Source organism: Drosophila novamexicana, unplaced genomic scaffold, assembly GCF_003285875.2.
Source record: "Drosophila novamexicana strain 15010-1031.04,08,12 unplaced genomic scaffold, DnovRS2.1 tig00000820-arrow-pilon, whole genome shotgun sequence".
In the NCBI taxonomy this organism is placed as follows: domain Eukaryota; kingdom Metazoa; phylum Arthropoda; class Insecta; order Diptera; family Drosophilidae; genus Drosophila; species Drosophila novamexicana.
Window position 1 is genome coordinate 1,390,750 of NW_020824828.1, and position 12,997 is coordinate 1,403,746.

At 41.6% G+C, this 12,997-nt stretch overlaps 1 protein-coding gene across 1 annotated transcript in view; it reads right to left on the reverse strand.

Moving 5' to 3' along the window:
- The window catches only part of LOC115764395, a 29,230-nt gene that overhangs the window by 10,241 nt on the left and 5,992 nt on the right, over positions 1-12,997 (reverse strand). Inside the window, exon 3 of the mRNA XM_030707376.1 lies at positions 3,853-4,053. Within this exon, the coding sequence (XP_030563236.1) occupies positions 3,853-4,053 (201 nt within the window). The remainder of the gene's footprint in view (positions 1-3,852; positions 4,054-12,997) is intronic.

Genomic DNA, 12,997 nt, shown 5'->3' on the forward strand with positions numbered 1-12,997 from the left:
ATTGTGAGTGCGGCACTCAAGACAATGCGCTGCAATGTGATTTCAAGCTGAAAATTCATTTAAAACATTTGCACCCGCACACACACACACACACCAGCACGTACACCAGAAGCTATGTAATTATGCACACATGTGTCTACTTTCAGATGGGTTTTATGACATAAATTACATCAAGCACAAAATTTTAATATAATTTTCACTAAAAACGCGCGCGCGAAACTTTTTTAGTTGCTGCTGTTGCTGCTGATGAAGGCAACTTCAAAAGGCACGCACACGCACACACACACACACACACACACACACACACACGGACACATAAAGAAGCGCGTTTCTGGAGAGGGCGTGCGTGTATGAAAGAGGATATCCGTTGCGGAAGTTACAAATTTTCCACTTTCCACACACTCGTGACTTGGCCCCGGGGCACCTTGCACTCCAGCACCCAGCGTTAGAGGGGGTTGGGCTAGAGGCGTGGCACTAATGTGCCCTGCTTACGACGCCATTTAATATTTATTCCGTTCCATCAAGAAAAGCACTTGGCTTGCTTTTTCACAGCCAGCTCAACTATTTCGCCAGGCAGCAGGCAGCTGGCACCGTCGAGTCCTTTTAATCATTTGGCAAACTTTCTGTGACACGCAGCACTCCAGTGTCAACTACATTTTGTGTATGCCAAAACTACTCCACACTCACACACGCACACACACGCACACATATGCCTGGTGCCTTTTAGTTTTTAATGTAATTTTGAGACACTTTTTTGCTGCTGTTGTGTCACTTTGCAGTTTCGGCTCGCAAGTGCAAAAAACTTTTGGGGCGTCAAAGTTTCTAGAAAAAAAATTGTTTTCCCCAGCGGATATCGAAACATTCTTCAACAAAACTAAACTCATTTGGCAACTAAAAAAGCAAAAGAAAAAACAAAACGAAGGTTTCTCATATGCTGTTGCTGCTTTATAATTGCTGGCATTCTAGTGTTAATCAAATAATGTAAATTAAACGAATTAGTTATATATAATCATCGTGCATGTCACATTGTTTTGTAACAAGCTGAAACAAAAACAAGTAAGAGGTTCTAGTCGGGAGCTCCCGACTAGGGGATACCCTGAAGCCTCTTCTTCCAACATCAAATGCATATACATATATATACTATTTTAGAAGCTATATGTCAAGTTTAGTGACTCTAGCTCTTATTATTTACCAAAATTGCCCAAAAAAACAGATATCGATATCGATTTTGATCGATTACTTGGAAACGGAGTAAGTTATCGATTATCGGAAACAAACTCGATCTGCGCGGGAGCTAGGAGCACCTACATCTAAAGAGACATTTCAAGTCTCTAGCTCTTATAGGTTCTGAGATCCTTGCGTTCATACATACGGACGGACGGACGGACGGACGGACGGACGGACGGACAGACGGACGGACATGGCTAGATCGACTCAGCTATTGATGCTGATCAAGAATATATACACTTTATGGGGTCGGAGATGCTGCCTTCTGCCTGTTACATACATTTAGATTTTGCACAAATCCCTGGGTTCAGGGTATAAAAATACAGCTTAATAATTCTGAATGGAATAATCGTTGGTTTATAAATTTAATGAAATTTGGCATAAAATAGACTGTGCATCATAATTATTATTATTATTATTATTAATACTATAATTATAATTAGAATTAATAGCCAAGAAATATTCGTTTTGCTTTTTACGTTTATCCGAGATTCAAGTGTTGGAGATTCAACTTGTTGGACGTAGTATAAAATCGCTCTATAAAAGAAAATACTCCATCAAGAGGATAGTTGATTTTCCCATTTTATGTTGCATTTGTTTATGTTGCATTTCATATACACGAAATATTAAATTTGTTGCAATGCAATTAAAAAATAGTTTGCATATCGATTTCAGTACTTTGAAATTTTGGTTGAGAACTTGATATTGAATTCATATTGAAAGGCAACTTTCGATTGGCTTAGTTAATAAGAAACTGACGCAAAAGGGAAAGTTGTAGAGACAGTGGCAGCGGTGGTGGCATCCACATTCACATCCGTATCGTCAGCGGCAGCGCACCACCTAGCTTCGGGCTCACCCACTTGTCGGCTCATAAATTTCATAGCGAAATTGTTAAATTTTAATAAAATCAAAGCGTATCAAACGGGATTTGTTCACCAGGCGACGATGCCGACGGCGACGACAGCGACGGCAGCGACTTTTCGCCGTCTTCAGCGTTGTCCTTGCCATCGTTATCCTTGTTCGCAGTCTGGTTATATCGCGTGTTTATTGTTGCAACAGTCGCGTCGAGCGCTTTAAAATAATTTAAGGCTACGCCTGCTGCTGTCAATCAGGGGTGAGGAGTGAGCGTTGTGGGATGAGGGGTGAGGGGTGAGGCAGTTCGCGGCTTGCTCAGGGGTTGCACCCCAAACCCATTGATGCTCAATCTGCTCATCCTCGAGGCGCGCGAGTCGAAGTCGACGCTGTGCTGCCGTTTTGTGACTCGTTAAAGGATTAAAATCATTTTAATGGATTTTTCAAGCTGTTGTTTTGTTATATAATTGTCGCCTCTATTGTGACACTGTGTGTGTGTGCGCGCACGTGTGTGTGTGTGTGTGCATTATGGGGGCATAAATAGGGCACACAGATGCACTGGGATTTGACAAAAAGGCAGCGCGAATCTGTTTGCACGCCTGTCGAAAGGCTTCTGCGCCTGACTGCGCAGGCATTTGTCATCGTCCTTATGCTAATGTCTTTAGTCTGTTAATGATATCTAGAGCTCTGTTTTCAGTTAGGAAATGGTTAGGCAACAAATTACAAATACACGTACTTTCAACCTCAGGAAGTATCGAAACTTTGTATCTCAATGTTTCTGCAATTTGCCCACGGACAGCTATCAATAGTGGACCGACTCGATAGCTCTAATAGTTAACTAAATCGATAGTTCGATACTGTGAAGTGTTTGACACAGATCTTTTAAAATGAGAAATCTCTAACATAAATATATGCTATGATTAATTTTAAACGATTTAAGGGATTAACATATTCAGAAATGTCAATGAAATATGTTGATAATCATGTAAATCTATTTCTAACCTGAGCCAATCGAAAATCTTCAGAAAAATTATGACGATTTTACACAGGAGCAGTCTAGTGGGTAACCCATGCCCACATTCATTATAATTGCTCTTTGAAAAATTATGATTTTCTTCTTTCCTCTTCTGATAGGGATAGATTTGGAAATTGCTTTTAAAGTCTAGTTCTTATCGATTCTGAGGTCCTTGCGTTCCGACATACTTTATGAGTTCGGAGATGCTTCTCTCTGCCTGTTAAATACGTTTGCACAACAACATTATAACCCTTTTCCCATTTTCCTGGGATCAGGGTATAAAAAGGACAAAAGAACGACTGGTTCAGCTGCCAAACTTTAAACAGACAAAAAACAAAAACATAAGGTTTTATCCATAAGTTACTTTTACTCCAATCTTTAAGTCCACTAAAGTTGACTCACACCAACAATTTCGAGTATTTAGACAAGTTTGTTGTAAGCCAATCCTGACATACGTATGTACACGTATATTTATTCCATCAACAGTCGAGCTTAGTGGTAGGTTATTCAATACTTATAATCAAATCATTTAATCTGAAAAAGTGTTATTGCCGCTGGGCAGGCGACGTTCGCTTATTTAACCCTTATAATAGACAAGTTTATTTACAAATAAGAGCTTATCGTCTCTAGCCGCCAATCCATCTGCTTCGCATCGACATCAATACCTGCCCTAACGAGCAGGTTGGCGCTTGGGGCAATCCATTTGATGGAGGGGGAGTCTTGCGTTTTGGAGTATTAAATGAGCGCGGCTTACGTACCTGGCAACTTGAAGGGCAATCCGGCCATAAGTGGATCCGGACCAAAACGTTGTGGTCCAAATGCAAACGGGTGGAAGCCCTGATGGCGCACCTTCGAGCGCGGCTCGCGTGGGCCATCCACAGTTACCTTGATGGCCTTCGTGTAGGTGGCGATTTGTATGGGATTAGTTGAGATGACAATTGTCAGCGTGAAGCTTTTACCTTAAAAAGAGAAAGAGATTTAGAGACAGCAAGAAAGAGAGGTAGTCGGTTATGAATGTGAGTGTTTAATTAGCCCGCATTGTCGCCTACGATCTACAATAAAGTCGCCAATCTAAGCGCAGCATTTGATGCAGTTCAATTTCATCGGGGGCTCTGCGTATCATGTAAATTCGTGCTGTTTGCCATGCAGCAATTGGCAGGGTTGTCAGGCGAATGGCGCACATCGAAATTAAAGTGCGGAATTCGCGAAAAGAGCTGCATGCGGCATGCACCATGCCAAATTAACCCCAGCAGAATTGGCAAATTATACAAAATTTGCAGGCAATCATTAAAAATGAAGCTGGCACGCAGACATTCAAATGAATGCATCAGTGAATGAATGAATGATTGAGTGACTGAATGAATGACTATTGGTATGAATAGATGGGGCGGAGGGGGCGTGGCCATGGTGAAACAAGTGGTTCTTAAACAATCGAATGCAATGCTCAGATACTGCTCTGAACAATATTAAGTAGCATGCTGCGACTTTGACATGGCAGCTCTATGGCGGCTGCGGCCCAGGGTTGCCATAACAGCGAAACGTCAATGGACTCCACTGCTCGCTCGCTCCTCGGCCAGCAGAGACTTGAATATTTGGAATATTCATAAGGCGGCGTGAACTTTCCAAATGTAAATATGGGGGTATGGAAACTCTGAAATCAACTCGGGGTCGTTCACTCACTTTCTGCTGGCTTTTTAAAGGGGCGCGAATACAAAATTCATGGAGGCAAACACTTTGAATGCCAAGCGCTTGAGTTAATCAGCAGAGTTGAGTGTACCGTGCGTATTTCGGCCGGATTAACAGCTTATCCCAGCCTATACAGATACAGATACAGATACATATTTATGTATGTATATGAATTTATATTATATTAATTGACAAGCTGATCATGCCGAGAGTGGCATGCCGAAAGCAACAAAAAATTGTGGAAAAGTGTTTCGGTTTCATCAAAAATACTTTATCAGACTATCTGAAGAATTTTCTGTAGTTTTTTAAAGAATTATGTGCTTACATCTTCCAAATACATTATGTCGCTACATAAGACAACTTGAAACAAGTAAGAGATTCTAGTCGGGAGCTCCCGACTAGGGGATACCCTGAACTCTCTTCTTCCAACATCAAATGCATATATATATTCTATTTTAGAAGCTATATGTCAAGTTTGGTGACTCTAGCTCTTATTATTTACCAATATTGCCCAAAAAACAGGATATCGATATAGCTTTGTATTGATTACTTGGAAACGGGGCAAGTTATCGATTATCGGAAACAAACTCGATCTGCGCAGGCATTAGAAGGACCTACATCTAATTGAAGTCTCTAGCTCTTATAGGTTCTGATATCCTTGCGTTCTTACATACGAACAGACGGATAGCCGGACAGGCAGACAGACGGACAGACAGACAGACGGACATGGCTAGATCGACTTGGCTATTGATGCTGATCAAGAATATATATACTTTATGGGGTCGGAGATGCTTCCTTCTGCCTGTTACATACATTTGCATTTTGCACAAATACAATATACCCTTATACCCATTTTTAATGGGTTCGGGGTATAAAAAGGGGACATCATAAGATGAGGTTTCCTCATAAAATCTGTATATAGATTAGTTTTTATAATTGAATACATATATAATAGATAACAATTTGATATTAAAACTGATAACATGGCTAGCTTATTAAATTGTTTATCATTATTATTTAATTAAAATCATATTTATTTTATTAAAATTGATATCATGGTTGCTTAATAATTGGTATTGCGAAGACCAAAGTCTAATTGGGCACTCAACATATTTTAAGCCCAATAAGTCCTTACTGAATTTTACTTTTACAAATTTATTTTCAGTTTTCATACCAACAGTTATGCCAGGTTTGAAAGTTTCCTTCTATGGGAAACACTCTTGAGACTTAATAAGAATTTAGGTAATGCAATAATTCATATTTTGATTATTACTAACAGACAACTTTGGCTTTTTACTAAGGTAATACTAGATTCATGCCTGAATGGCACTGGGTCACTCGAACAGCTCATCTGCCAGGGACAAGAATTTTTCCAAGAACTTTCAAGCAATGACTATCATAAGATTTGAAACACATCTTTAGCATATTCTTTGCAGCCTATTTCGGTTCGAAGCTCGGAAACGTGTGGGCGTTGCGTTATTCACTTTCCACTACTTGCTCCAATGGGCAAAATACGAGTATCTCTTCTCGATTCCGACTCATGATGATGTCAAATTTCTTTCCACACAGATCTAGACAGGCATACAAAGACTTTCGCATTAGGAACATGAAGAAACAGTTGCTCATTTGCAAGTTTCTAGTCGAAGTCAGAGCCAACACGTGAAAGCAAACAAACTTCTTAGATTAATATTAAATTAAACGAAGCATGCAAAAAATGCTAGAAGAAGGCGGCAATCATTAGGACAAGGGCGTCAACAATAACAACAAGACGCCCAACCCAGCCCAGCCCAGCTCAGGCCCTGCCCGTTTAACCAAAACAAAAATATTGCCAGTTTCGAGCATGCGGCATGCGGCATGTGGCAGGCGGCGCTGAAGAAGAAAACCCAAGAAAACCTACACAAGAAAACAAATGAACATAAACAGACGAAACGAACCAAGAAAACCAACAAAATGAAATGAAACTTTTTTAATTATGCGCCCTCAGCTCCCAACACAGACGAGCAGCAAGCGTGGAGCAGCAGTTGGTTAGAGGCGTGGCGGATGCTTCATGGAGCGCTAGCAACACGTCAACAAACTAACGAGGTGGTAAGAGAGGGGGCAAAAGGACGCGACGCGACGGGCACAAAGTGGCTAAGACAAAAGACTCGACGGCGTTTTGCCAAATGAGCAAATATTGCAAATAAATCTGTTGCTGTTAGCCATTTTGTGCAGTGTCGACCAGAGGCGTGGGCGTTGGCTTGGGCGTGGGCCTGGGCGTGGCAACAACAACAACAGCAGCAGCAGCAACAGCAGCAGCAACATCAACAACAACAAAGCCAGCAGCGGCAAAGAACTTTGCTGCTAATAAGATGAAAACCATTAAAAGTCGACACAAGTCGCGTCCGTTGCAAACCAAAGGAGAGCTCTGTAAAGGATGAGTAGCGGCAGCCGTGAGGGGGGAGAGGGCTGTGCAGGGTGCCGGTTGCCGGTTGCCGGGTTCTGGGTGCAGGTCACAGGGCTGACAGGCAGCCAGAAGCCAAGTTAAAATGTTGTAATTTTCGCAACAAAGCAAAAATTATCACCACTTTGCAAGAGGCGACAACGACGAGAAAATTCTGCACCCTTTTCAAGTCTGCCTGCTGCGTGTGTGTGTGTGTGTGTGTGTGTGTGTGTGTGTGTGTACGTGTGCGTGTGCGTGTGTGTGTGTAGCAGACACTAAGTGATTTTAAAACAAGTTTTTCAAACGTTTAACGTTACAATTTTGCCAAGTGTAATAGAAAATGTAACGATTGCTGGCTCGTCTGCGTTTTAACTTTCGATGCTGATAATGAAGCAAGGAACAGGCCCAGCGCCAGAGCCAGAGCCGGAGCCAGTGCCAAAACCAAAGCCAAAGCCAGTGCCAAGTGAATGAGCTCGAGACAAGGGTGCGCATAGGCAATTTAATGGCAATGTCTCCACCAGCGCACCACCAAACCACCCAAAAGTCAGCCCCCAGCGGGCGTAACTGCTTCTGTGTTAATGTCGTTAGTAGCATGGCGCCATAATTATAATTTGACATAAGACAAGAAGTCTGAGGTTGACAACAAAATGACATTTTAAATACACACTCCAAAGGCAGCCGCCTTCGAATCGGCATTGAATGGACAACCCTCCAGTGCTTCAACCAAGCCCCCATCCACAACCATCTCCGCCACCAGCATCTATTAAGCAGCCGCTCATCTTGCCTCTGCTGTGCGTATTTAGACACTTAACAGATCATAATTTTAACACTTTGCCTAATGCCCATGGTACGTTTAATGGAAGTTAAGCCCAGTACAAGAGAGAGTTTCCCTCAAAGCGTAGCTCTGTCAGAGATAAAATGAGAGTTTGAGCACTTACTCGCATATTGGGCAAGAAAATTAATCGATGTGGAGCCAGAGTCCAATTTTTAGATATTGGCTACGCTCTTTTTATTATCTCATTCAATGACTTAATTGATTTTGCGAACAGCATAAATACTTCAAAGCCGCATTAGGCACATTATATTTCAAACCTTATAAGATCCGACTAACTTTTACTTTAACATTTGTCTTTAGTATTCATCTGATGCTGAGATACTTCTAATATCAGTTAACACTAACACATTTTTGCATATAATTCCTAATAAAAGCGAGATTTCTTCTATAGAAAACCCCGTGAAGACTTAACAAGAATTTAGCTCAAGTATTTAGTCAGACAAAAGCGTTAGAGCCAAGTGAATTCCGGCTAAAATTCTAGCTATATAAAGACATGTATACATGTTAACTGAAATACCACTCTTTCTTGCCATCCCTCTCTTTTATTTCCTCTCTCTCTCCCTGTCTCTCTTTCTTCTCCTGCCTCTATCACTCTCTCACCATCAGTTTTCCAAGTAACATTTCTGAAAATCGCATTTTAAATCGCTTAAAAAATCTGCTCGCTGCAAAAGTCGAGGCTTTCCACCGCTTTGTCCTGTCCCTGCTCCCAAACGTGGCTTTCTGTCTGGTATAAATATTCATATGTTTATTTATACGTTTTGCCAACAAAAACGTTGCACTTTCTTCGACCTCCCCGCCCCGCCCGCTACACACTACGTACTACCCAGCTGAGAGTTTTCCCCACCCACTAGCCGTTTGCCCTTTAACTAACTGTTCAGCGGGTATTCAGTTTTTGTTGAGCAATGTGTAACACATAAATAATGGCATCTTTTTAAAAGATTTTAATCATAAAAAGTTAATATAAATATATAGTTTGTAATGAGAATATTTGGCCAATTCCAGGAAAAATTCCCATCGCTGAGAAAATTTTTTTTTCTTGTTAGAAAATCTATTTCACTTTTTGAAATTTTTAAATATTTTTTCAGGAAAATTAATAATTACACAATACTTTGCTAAAAAATCGAATTGAAAATTAGAAACATATTTTAGTGATATGTAGAAACAATCTGGCAAAAATTCAGTTTCTTAAAAGTTTAGTTAAGCATTTAATTTTTGTGTACAAATTGTAAAACTTGCTCGATATTCAAACTTATAAAAGGGCGAATAAGCTTTTTCTAAGATATTAATCCGGCTACTATATCAGCTTCAATTGGTGGAATCCGATTTAACAAGGTATATTTTTGGATGGGATACTATATATCGACTAGGGTATTTGAAGTTCGTCATACGGTTGCGAAACGTTTGTTCTTTTTCTGTTTGGTTGGCTCATGATACATTTGTTGTTTTCAGCTTTTAGCATTTGTCGCCGCTTTGCCGTTGGCCTTCACTTGTGCGGGCGTGTGGAATGGGGCTGGGCTTGCGGGGTTCAGAGCATGGTTTAATAATCATAAATTGTAACCCTTTTTAGCGCGACATTTGCCGTTTTGGCCCTTGTTGTTGTTATGTTGACATCCGTTTTGTTCTTTGGCAGCCGTTTAACCCGATTTGTTATACATGGCCCAAGGGCAGTGTCACTGACGTTGACTTTTGTTGATGCCGCTGCCTCTGCCTCTGTCGCTGTGAAGCTGCCAATGACGTGAACGCGAAAATGCCACCACAGACGAACTGCAACAGGAGCAGCAACAGTAGCAGAAGTGGAAGCCGCGGCAGCAGCCAAAAAGGAAATTAAATTTCCAGCAAAGTCAAAAATTATATTGGCAATAAATGAAGACGCACAGACGCGACGCAGCGCTCCCTGCAATTACTTTGGCCAGCATCAGAAGCAGCTCCGTGCTGTTGGCGGTGGTGGTGGGTTTTCCACTAAATATACGAGTATATATATGTATATATATATATATAAAGCGGGAGAATGCGAATGCCAAACAGGAAGCCGGAATCGACGTTTATTAAAACGGAAACTCGAGACAACTGTGCGGCGGGCAAAAGAAAGCACAAATGCGAGTTCAGCGATGAAGGCAAAAGGCAAAAAAGTGAAGACGCAAACGCTGGCTATAGCAAATGCGCTGGCAAGGACATAATTTTGTCCCTGGTAAACAATGGCCTTGGGCGACGGTTGTACTGATGCTGCCTGACTGATAAGCCCGCCCAACCCACAGCGCGACTTGGCCCTGCCGAAAATGTAGATCCCCGGCGTGAGCATACCGAACAAAGCCTTCAAAATGACCAACGGGGAGCTGTGGCAAAAGGCCGCTAAATTGCAATTTTCAAGATTTAAGCGTGAACAATAAATGTCACATAATCTGTAAGTAGCTAAATAAAAGCGCCCGCAGCCAAGTGACTCCTTGGTCTTGGTCCTGTTCCTGGTCGAAATCATTGCGCCGCTTGCTATTTAATTTAATTTATCGCATTTTAAACAGACGACAAACAATAAAGAAAGCGACAGTTCCCAACAAAATAATACAACAAATTTATTTGTTGTTTGTTTCCTTTGGTTGGTTTTTAGGCCAGGCGCACATTGATTGCGGCTTTGTCTCTTGTGCACCCCAGCCGGAGGGGCTCGCTGGCAATGGAGCCAAGAGTCACTTGTCCCATGAATCTATCGGTGCCACATCGCAATTTGTAGACGCTTTATACGATAAGCAACTGCAGCTATGTGAACGGAGCACCGTGATAGGGATAATGGCAAAATCGTCGAAAATATATGTGTACACTTCGGGACTGCAAAGCCAAAGCAAATTGTCGGCAGCTCCGTTCTTCAACCAGTTTCCAACTTTGGTGCGGAAAATTGGCAAGCGACTTAACATGAATTGATCAGCATAAAGAATTGTTTATGTAGACATAGTTAAAAATAGAGTAAATTAGAAAAGATCAATTAAGGAATACATTGGGGACATTTTAAATAAGAGATGCGCTTCTTGAGCGACCCAAGAAAGTTGAAATGTTTCTAATTTTCTCGAATTTTACTTAGCACATGCATTTAAAGTGGTTCGCTGCTTAAAAGTGGTTCGGCGACCGGCTTGAATTAGTCCAGAGACACAGCTTGTAGAGGCTTCAGCTAGTTCATGCACGCCCGAGCGACGACTAACAGCAAGACAGCTGTCAAAAGCAGCCGTGTCTGTTCTGCCCTCTTTCTCTCTCTCTATGTATCTCTATCTCTATATCTGTTTGGTATTCTGCACGCCTCGCCACCTGTGACCCGATGCGGGCAAGAAAAGCCTATGACACATTTCATTATACAAATATCAATTAAGCCCACTGCAAATACTAATTGTAAGTGTAGGCGAAGGACATTTGCTTCCACCACCGGCACCACTACCACCAAATTTAGCAGCAAGATAAAGCATAACAAACGCTCGAGCGTACGGCCCCGGCCGCCCAGCCGCCTAGCCTCCCCCAGTTGTCAGATACACATACATATGTACATGGGGCATAAGGGCTGCCTCAAGGCTGCAAATGTTAATGAAAATTAAAAATTCAACATCAAACTGAGCGACGAAGGACGAAGGACGACACAGGATTCGTCAACATCAAACGGAGCCGAAGAACCCAAATATACTTGATGGCAGGAATGGGTCGCGGGGGGGGACTTATCCAGAAAGAAGTGTTAATGTGTTATCTGATTTATTTATGTTAAGCTCATGTGTGTGATTGCCAGTGTGTGTGTGTGTGTGTGTGTGTGCGTGCTTGTAAATTGCTTAAATTTGTAGAAATCGTGACTTCAATTAAATTCCATTCGATACTCAAGGAATTTTCGACTGATGATGCGCAAGTAATTTCGGAAATTGGATATTGTATGCCAACTGCAAACAAGCAGACAAACAAACAAACAAGCAAACAAACAAACACTTACACACACACACACACATGTGTTTGTGTGCATACGCGTGTATGTGTACTTTTGTATTAAATCAAATTTTAATTGCGCATACTTGCCCCTCGGCAAATATTTGCAGCGAGCTCGCCGCCTTTGACTCGCCTGCCTCTGCTAGCCAAAATGCTAAAGCGACAAGGAATTTAAGGCAACAACCAACCGACCAAGCACACACCATAACACACACCAACACACACTCAGTCACCAATGCTCTGCAAACAAACATTATGAGCAAACAAACAAACAAAACCGGAATCTTAATATACCACACAATGACGCTTAAATACCCTGACCAAAAGATATTATGATCAAAAACTTTTTAGTTCTACTAACTAGCTCCCTAACATGAAAATGTAACTTCATATGCTTCGAAACACCTTTGAAAGGGTTCAAAATTATGCTGCATACCTTCTGTGCTATGCAAAGGAATATCTATGCTGAAAAAAGACGGAAGGCGGAAAAGGGACATGCCCTTTTCAACATAAGTTGTGCAAATGCATGTTGCAACCGGAAGAAGGCAGCTGCTACTCGATATTATATATATACTTGATCGACATCAGCAGCTGAGTTGATCTAGCTGGCTTAGCGACAGTCCCGTTGAGGAATTTGAAAACCAAGCTACCCGAAATCTCTAGCAATGTATTGATCATTAAAAAGTTTTTGCTGGCTCGCACAATCGAACTGCATCGACTTTGCTCTTAAATAGTCGCCAATCGATTTTTGAGCAGTTTTTACTGTTCTGGAACTTATTAAAGAGTTTCATGACGCCGCTTCATGAAACTTCAAAGTACTTGCCGCTAAGGGCCCGACTAATGCCTGAATGACTAGAAAGCTGCCTGATATAATATAAGCTAAGCGGCTGCGTTGTAAATCTGTCAAATGTCAGCATCAGCATCGGCGGCGGCGTCGGCGTTGGCTCATTAAAAAACAAAAAACAACAAAAACGGGAGAAGGAGAGCAGAAGAAGAAGAGGAAGAAGAAGAAGCAGAACTG